This window comes from Tiliqua scincoides, chromosome 3 (genome assembly GCF_035046505.1).
Source record: "Tiliqua scincoides isolate rTilSci1 chromosome 3, rTilSci1.hap2, whole genome shotgun sequence".
Lineage (NCBI taxonomy): Eukaryota > Metazoa > Chordata > Lepidosauria > Squamata > Scincidae > Tiliqua > Tiliqua scincoides.
The window spans coordinates 181041369-181049583 of NC_089823.1; the positions used below are offsets into that span (position 1 = coordinate 181041369).

At 44.7% G+C, this 8215-nt stretch overlaps 1 protein-coding gene across 1 annotated transcript in view; it reads right to left on the reverse strand.

Moving 5' to 3' along the window:
- Positions 1-7757, reverse strand: part of NHLRC2 (NHL repeat containing 2) — a 53377-nt gene extending 45620 nt beyond the window's left edge. Inside the window, exons 1-2 of the mRNA XM_066620990.1 lie at positions 7583-7757; positions 4626-4778 (exon numbers count right to left, since the gene is read on the reverse strand). Of these exons, the coding sequence (XP_066477087.1) occupies positions 4626-4778; positions 7583-7748 (319 nt within the window). The 5' untranslated portion in view covers positions 7749-7757. The remainder of the gene's footprint in view (positions 1-4625; positions 4779-7582) is intronic.
- Positions 7758-8215: the final 458 nt, after the last annotated feature.

Genomic DNA, 8215 nt, shown 5'->3' on the forward strand with positions numbered 1-8215 from the left:
GTAAATAAATAAATAAAAATTTAGTTTTCCGATAACTTTTTAAAAAATTATTTTATCATAATTCCAGTACCTCAGGCATATATCATAGGAATTTTCCCTACCCTTCTGTTGTGCACTGTGAACAGAACATTACCATAAATAAGATTCTAGCATTCTATTCAGTTAACAGGAACAATTCTGGATCCAAGAAACTGCAGAAGATGATAGATATATAATTTCAATAGCCCTTCCCACACACAGGTTTTTAAACTGCCTTGAGTTTTTCAATAAGCTGCCACTTGCACACACAGTATGAATACTGCAGCACATGGAGAGAACATCCATGTCTGAAGACACCTAGTAACTAGGTGCAAGGAGCAGCTGTGGTCAACTGCAGTTTCTAGATGTTCTTGAGCCATGAGTTTTCAGTTGTACAGGGTGACCCAAAAAAAAACAGAACCCACAAATCTTTGAATAAAACTGTTAATTTTTTTTCTTCTTTTTTCTTTCAGGTTATACAAGTCAACTTTGTGCATGAAATATTGGAACAATAATCTTCCCCAATATGTCTTGGTCAACCAAGGATTGTTGTATATTAAAGAATCTGAACCTTTGTAGGATTTAATAAAATTTTTATGGGTTCTGTTTTTTTGGGGGTCACCCTGTATTTCTCATTTCCACATGCTACTGTAGTCACAAACATACACTATGGTTGCAAACCTGTGCATATTTACCTGGGAGTAAGTCCCACTGAAGTCTGTGGGACTTACTCCTAAGTAAATACGCAGAAATTTGCACTATAGCACCCCTCACTCCTAACCAATCTGAAAATTTAATACCTTCTAATTTAAGTAGTATTTACTTACCAAATAAAGTAAAATATGTTTAGGTAGGAACACTATATAAATAGCATTGTAACTTTTAAAGAAAGGGTGACTGAACTGTATAAAATAAAGATCTCACAGGCAACATTCAAATAGAGAGAGGAATTCAGTGACATTGACTTTGAAGACAAAGTAGGGTCTCCAGATTTAGACACAGCTGGACTTGAAATAATAAAGAAGGGATTTTTGAAACGTGGGATAAACATTCTAATAAGACAACCAGCATTTCTTTGTCTGCAGTGGACTTACCTTCTCCCACCATACAACATTTCTAAGCAATGCGTCAATACTGCTAAATTGGAGTTGACCTAAAAATAAAATCAAAGGGTTCGGTAGCTTCTATTTTTTTTTTAAGGGCTTGATGGATTGGTTAGGGTCAGTATACGAAAGGGGGCCATGAGGAAACACTCCCATCTAAACTGGTTGAAAGACAGATTTAAGCTGGAAGTATATATGTTTAAAACAGAGTTTTGTACATATACTGGCAAGGTGGATAAATAGTGAGAGAGGGACAAATATCAACCTGCATTACTAATGGATTGCATGTGGAAACAGAAACAGAAAGAGAGAGAAGGCTTAATGCCAAGTGGATCTTTTCCTATCTCCCGAGCTGAGTTCTATGGAGTTTGGCTGGAGACTTAAGGCAAACCATTAAGTTGATGAGAGATCTCTTCAAAAAAGCAGGGAAACACAAAACAAACTTCAAACACTAGGATTCAAAAATATTCAAAGAAAGAGAACACCTGCCTGCTTGTCACATTCCTCTTTAAAGCGTCTGTAAAAGCAAGAAACATGACTGCTTGTTAATTCTATGCTTGGGATCATTAGAAAAGGTATTGAGAACAAAACAGCTAATATTATAATGCCGTTGTACAAATTAATGGTAAGGCCACACCTGGTGTACTGCGTCCAGTTCTGGTCACCACATCTCAAAAAGGACATAGTGGAAATGGAAAAGGTGCAAAAGAGAGCGACTAAGGGCGCAATCCTAACCCCTTATGTCAGTGCTTTCCAGCACTGACATAAGGGCAATGCAGCTCTGAGGTAAGGGAACAAACATTCCCTCACTTTGAGGAGGGCTTCGTGAGTGACACCCAACTGCAGGATGCAGCACGCATCCCATTGTAATTGCTATGCCAGTGCTTTCCAGCACTGACATAAAGGGTTAGGATTGCATCCTAAAATGATTACTGGGCTGGGGCACCTTCCTTATGAGGAAAGGCTATAGCGTTTGGGCCTCTACAGCCTAAAAAAGAGGTGCCAGAGGGGGGACATGATTGAGACACACAAAATTATGCATGGGAAGGATAGAGTGGTTAGAGAGATGCTCTTTACACTCTCACATAACACCAGAACCAGGGGACATCCACTCAAATTGAGAGTTGGGAGAGTTGGGACAGACAAAATATTTCTTTACTCAGCGTGTGGTTGGTTTGTGGAACTCCTTGCCACAGGATGTGGTGATGGCATCTGGCCTAGATGCCTTTAAAAGGGGATTGGACCAATTTCTGGAGGAAAAATCCATTATGGGTTACAAGCCATGATGTGTATGTGCAACCTCCTGATTTTAGAAATGGGCTATGTCAGAATGCCAGATGCAAGGGAGGGTAGCAGGATGCAGGTCTCTTGCTATCTGGTGTGCTCCCTGGGGCATTTGGTGGGTTGCTGTGAGATACAGGAAGCTGGACTAGATGGGCCTATGGCCTGATCCAGTGGGGCTGTTCTTATGTTCTTAACGAAGGAAACAAAGTATTAGAATTAAAGCGTTTCCCCATATCTGCCATTTCCATATCTGCAGGGGCGGGAGCCTGGAACAGATCCTCTGTGGATATGGGAGATGACGACGACAAATCCGTATTTCTAAAATTTTCAGTGGATGCCTACTAAATATATATGATGCTTCAAACTGCACTAACACAGTGCTCTGAAAGTTCTTTCAAAGCATTTTTTAAAATGCTGAAATATTGGCCAATAACGTGCAGTTATTTGCTGTAAGAAAACTAAATGTTCTTTCTCAAGGCAGGACTGCCATATTTTCCTTCTTTCAAAGTATTTTGTTGTGGTACATTCAGTATATATATTACCTAGCGCACGTATCATGGCTGTGATGGAATGAGACTACAAGAGTATCATGGGTCCCTACTATACTAATATCACCAGTGCTAATCTTACTATTTCTACTATTTACTACTCCTTTCTCCTTCAGTCACATCACTTTGCGAGTTTTTAAAAGATTTATTTTTATTTACTTTAATTATATTGTAAAATTTTTAATGGTATCATGGCCGGGGAGGGGTAAAGGACGACACACATAGAATCATAGAGATGGAAAAGACCTAACAAGATCAACAGCCCAAGTCCCTGCCAATGCAAGCAGTTTACAACTACAACACAGAGAGGTGTCACCCTCCTATTCACCCTAAACTGGGTGTGGACTGCTGATTGCTGGCTCTTCCCTATTCTCTTGTTGCCCTGTAATTGCCCATACTTATGATTTTTTTCGTCGGTAAAGCATCGGTAAAGCAGCTACCATGTTTTCCAGACTCACAAAGAGAGTCTGGTCCAACAAGAAGCTGACGGAACATACCAAGATCCAGGTCTACAGAGCTTGCGTCCTGAGTACACTTCTGTACTGCAGCAAGTCATGGACTCTTCACTCACAACAGGAGAGGAAACTGAATGCTTTCCACATGCGCTGCCTCCGACGTATTCTCGGCATCACCTGGCAGGACAAAGTTCCAAACAACACAGTCCTGGAACGTGCTGGAATCCCTAGCATGTATGCACTACTGAAACAGAGACGCCTGCGTTGGCTCGGTCATGTCGTGAGAATGGATGATGGCCGGATCCCAAAGGATCTCCTCCATGGAGAACTCGTGCAAGGAAAGCGCCCTACAGGTAGACCACAGCTGCGATACAAGGACATCTGCAAGAGGGATCTGAAGGCCTTAGGAGTGCACTGCAACAAGTGGAAAACCCTGGCCTCTGAGCGGCCTGCTTGGAGGCAGGCTGTGCAACATGGCCTTTCCCAGTTTGAAGAGACACTTGGCCAACAGTCTGAGGCTAAGAGGCAAAGAAGGAAGGCCCATAGCCAGGGAGACAGGCCAGGGACAGACTGCACTTGCTCCCAGTGTGGAAGGGATTGTCACTCCCGAATCGGCCTTTTCAGCCACACTAGACACTGTTCCAGAACCACCTTTCAGAGCGCGATACCATAGTCTTTCGAGACTGAAGGTTGCCAACTATGATTTTTTTCCAGGTCAAATGCTTCATTTGCCATATAGGAAAACAAATAAATATACTGCATTTCAGATTTTTGTAAAGAATAAATGTTATCCTTTAGCACCTACTGTCAGGAAGGTTTGGAATTTATCTTGTTTCTTCTTTATAAAATAAAATCTGAAATTCTCATTACCACAAATCCTCAAGGTGCTGACAGGCTTCAAGGGCATGTATTACACATGGCCAGTTTAAGTCTAAAGCATAGACTGATCTTTGTATCTTCCTATCATATCTACATACAATACATGCACAAATACTCCAAGTGAGCTCTTGAATTACTGCAGATTCTGGACCCTTAATACCTTTCCTAAATATAGAAAGTCACTGGCATTGACGCACAATCCTTTCCAGGAGTATATACATATTTCTGAAACACTCAGAGATGTTTTCCAAATTTTTTATGATTCAGTGACCCAGTCATTCTATCTGTGATAACTTCAGAAAATTGTGTCCTGAGCAAATGAATGGACTGGTTGATACCTTTAGCCAAGTATTTTTCTTCTAATTCATGGAGATCAGGGAGCAGGTGGATACAATTGATGCAGCAGTACGTGAAGAAATCCAGCACCACCACTTTTCCACAAAGGTCTTTGTACAGAGAGAGAGGACTTTCAGTATTAAGCCACTGTAGATCTGAAATATGAGTAATAAGTAAATTACCTTCAAGAAACCGAGGTGTAAGGAACACTGTAGACAACCTAAGGTAAGTCTAGAAATCCAACATACTGTATTTCATGTTCAGGCACACGAGCTTCTAACTGCAGCTTACAGCTCAATCCTATTACTGAAACAAATACTACCCTCTATAACAGTGTTTCCCAAACTGTGGGTCAGGACCCACCAGTGGGTCATGAGCTGAGTTTCGGTGGGTTGTGAAAAGTGAATCCAGTTTCAGCCTTTTGTCTAGCCTGGAAGTCCTAACTGCATATCTTGCTCTCAGGTTTCTGGGTACCCTGGAATGACTGTGAAGGTCTGGGGGAACAGCCCTTGAACTCCATTTCTAGGAGTGTCTAGCACAGTGATTTTCAGTCATTTTTATCTCACAGCACACTGACAAGGCACTAAAATGGTCAAGGCACACCACCAGGTTTTTGACAATTGACAAGGCACACCATGCTGCCAGTAGGGGCTCACATCTCCCATTGGCCATATTAATAAATGACCTTCCCTCAAACTCCTGTGGCACACCTGTGAACCACTCACGGCACACCAGTGTGCCATGGTACAGTGGTTGAAAATGGCTGGTCTAGCAAGTGCTCACACGCACACACTATGTAAGATCTCTATTGGCCTTGGGAGCATAGGACCCCAATTATTTATTATTAACTAAAATATCCCTCTTTTTTGTGTTTAGTGGGTTGCAATAGATTGTTTTAAAAAGTGGGTCCCAGTGCTAAAAAGTTTGGGAAATTTTGCAGGAGATAAAGAGGATAGGGTAGTGGTTTTCAAACTCTTGTGGGGAGTTTGAGCCACTGTAAGTGCTTGCAGGGGTGGTGGAGGGGGGGAAGACAGCAGCACAATCCCCAGGATCGCACCGCTCAGGGGGCTACAGGAGCTTGGGCACACTTACCCAAGCCTCCTGCAGCCTTCCGAGAGTGCGGGGAGCCCGGTGTGACCTTCTGCAGGGCTCCCTGCAGCAGTGAAAGCAGAGCAATTGTGCTCCACTTCCGCTTTAGCAGAGGGCGATTGCTCCGCTTTTACTTTCACTGCTGCGGGGAGCCCTGCAGAAAGTTGCGCCAGGCTATCCGCATCCCTGGGAGGCTGCAGGAGGCTTGGGTAAGTGCATCCAACCCCCTGCAGCTCCCCTGGGCAGAGTGATACTGGGGATCACACCACTGCCTCTTCCCTGCCTCCAGGCTGCCCTGCCCCTTAAGGGGGCAGAGGCCAGGGCCCACAGGCTGGGGCATCCCGATGCCCCAGTTTGAAAAGCCCTGGGATAGGGGGATTTTTTTTTCCCTCTCACACACACCAGAACCAGGGGACATCCACTAAAATTGAGTGTTGGGAGAGTTAAGACAGACAAAATAAAATATTTCTTAACCCAGCATGTAATCAGTCTGTAGAACTCCTTGCCACAGGATGTGGCGATGGCATCTGACCTGGTTGCCTTTAAAAGGGGATTGGACAGTTTTCTGGAGGAAAAGTCCATCACGGGTTACAAGCCATGATGTGAGTGCAACCTCCTAATTTTAGAAGTAGGCTACCTCAGAATTGAGTGCTGGGAGTGTTAGGACAAACAAAAGAAAATATTTTTTTACCCAGTATGTAATTAGTCTGTGGAACTCCTTGCCACAGGAAGTGGTATCTTGCCTAGATGCCTTTAAGAGGGGATTGGACAAATTTCTGGAGGAAAAGTCTATCATGGCCTAAAAGTTATGATAACTATGTGCAAGCTCCTGCTTTTAGAGGTAGGCTACTTCAGAGTGCCAGTTGCAAAGGAGTGTTTTGTGTGCTCCCTGAGGTATCTGGTGGGCCTCTGTGAGATGCAGGAAGCTGGATTTTATGGCCTTTTGGCCTGATCCAGCAAAGTTCTTATGTTCTTATACACATGTTCCTGGGAGTAAGTTCTATTGAATACAGTGGGACCTACTTCTGAGTAAATATGCATAAGATTGTGCAGTAAATTGAGTAAATGTGGTAGTGGCATACAGCCTAGATGCCTTTAATGTGGATTGAACAGGTTTTTAGAAGAAAAGTCAATTATAGGTTACAAGCTGTGATGTGTATGTGCAACCTCCTGGTGTTAGAAGCAGGCTACCTCAGAAGGCCAGATGCAAGGGAGGGCACCAGGATCCAGGTCTCTGGTGATTCCTGAGACATCTGATGAGCCAGTGCGAGATGCAGGAAGCTGGACGAGATGGGCCTTTGGCCTGATCCAGTGGGGCTTTTCTTAGCTTCTGAAGCACTGCTTTATACTATCTGAAAGCCAAGGCAAAAGTTCTTTCTAGATATGAAAAACGAGGAAAGCTGCTGGCCTCAGTTTTTATAATGAGAATCTGTCAGGACCCATTGGAAGTGATGTCATGACTGGAAGTGATGTCATCAAGCAGGAAAATGTTTAACAATCCTAGGCTGCAATCCTACCCAGGAGTAAGTCCCATTGACTGTCATTGTTGAAAGCATATACATAGTAGTATCCTTGTCAGTGGAGGGAAAGAGCCAGTTTGTTGCCTAGAGCAGCATTTCTCCAACAGTGGGTCGGGACCCACTAGATGGGTCCCGACCCACAGTATGTGAAACACTGCTCTAGGCAAGAAACTGACTCTTGCCCTCCACTGCCAAGGGTGCAGCGCCCTTTGAAGAGGGCAGGCCACAGGGCCAGCCTCTGCCTGCCTACTCAGAAGTAGTGCCACTGAGTCCAATGAGCCTCCTTCTGGGGGGCACTGCAGCCTCCTCAACAGCCAGAGGGGAGGAAGCGCCTGGAGAGCTCAGCTCACCCGCTCCGAACTCGGGGACCTGCAGGGCCCGCCCCCAGGCGTCCACCTTCCGCAGGTACTGGTAGACCAGGTTCTCCTTCTGCTGCGGCGTCAGCGCGTCCTCCAGCGCGTCCTCCAGCTGGGTCTGGGCGGGCAGTAGGCCGGCTAAGCCGCCGCCCGCCGCCATCTTGCCTGCCTCCTCGGGGGGGGGCGCCAGCGCGCGCTCTTTCCGTTTAACCGAACGCCGTTTCGCCTTCGGCACATTCGACACGACCAAACGCCCGCCGGAGTTTAAATTCACACACTCCTCCTCCGTGCAAAACGAATTCAGTTCGCTTCATGACACAGTTCCGGGGTTCCAAAACGGAACAGTTTTTATTTTTTTCCTGTGTGTTTTCTTGTGTGTGTTTTTTCGGAACAGCACATTCGACAAATATTTCAAAAAAATAGCCTGTGATTTCGATTCCGCAGATTCGATCGATGACAATGAAATTATTATACTGGGTAAAACGAATGGAGGGAGGCAGAACGCTGCGTTGATCATCGCCCAGAACGTGATGATGGTGTCTCTAATTTTTTTTAGAGGCTGAAGCACGGAGTGGCGAAAGTGCCATAGCCACTGGAGTGATAGGTGGGGAAGGTGGAAGCTGGGAA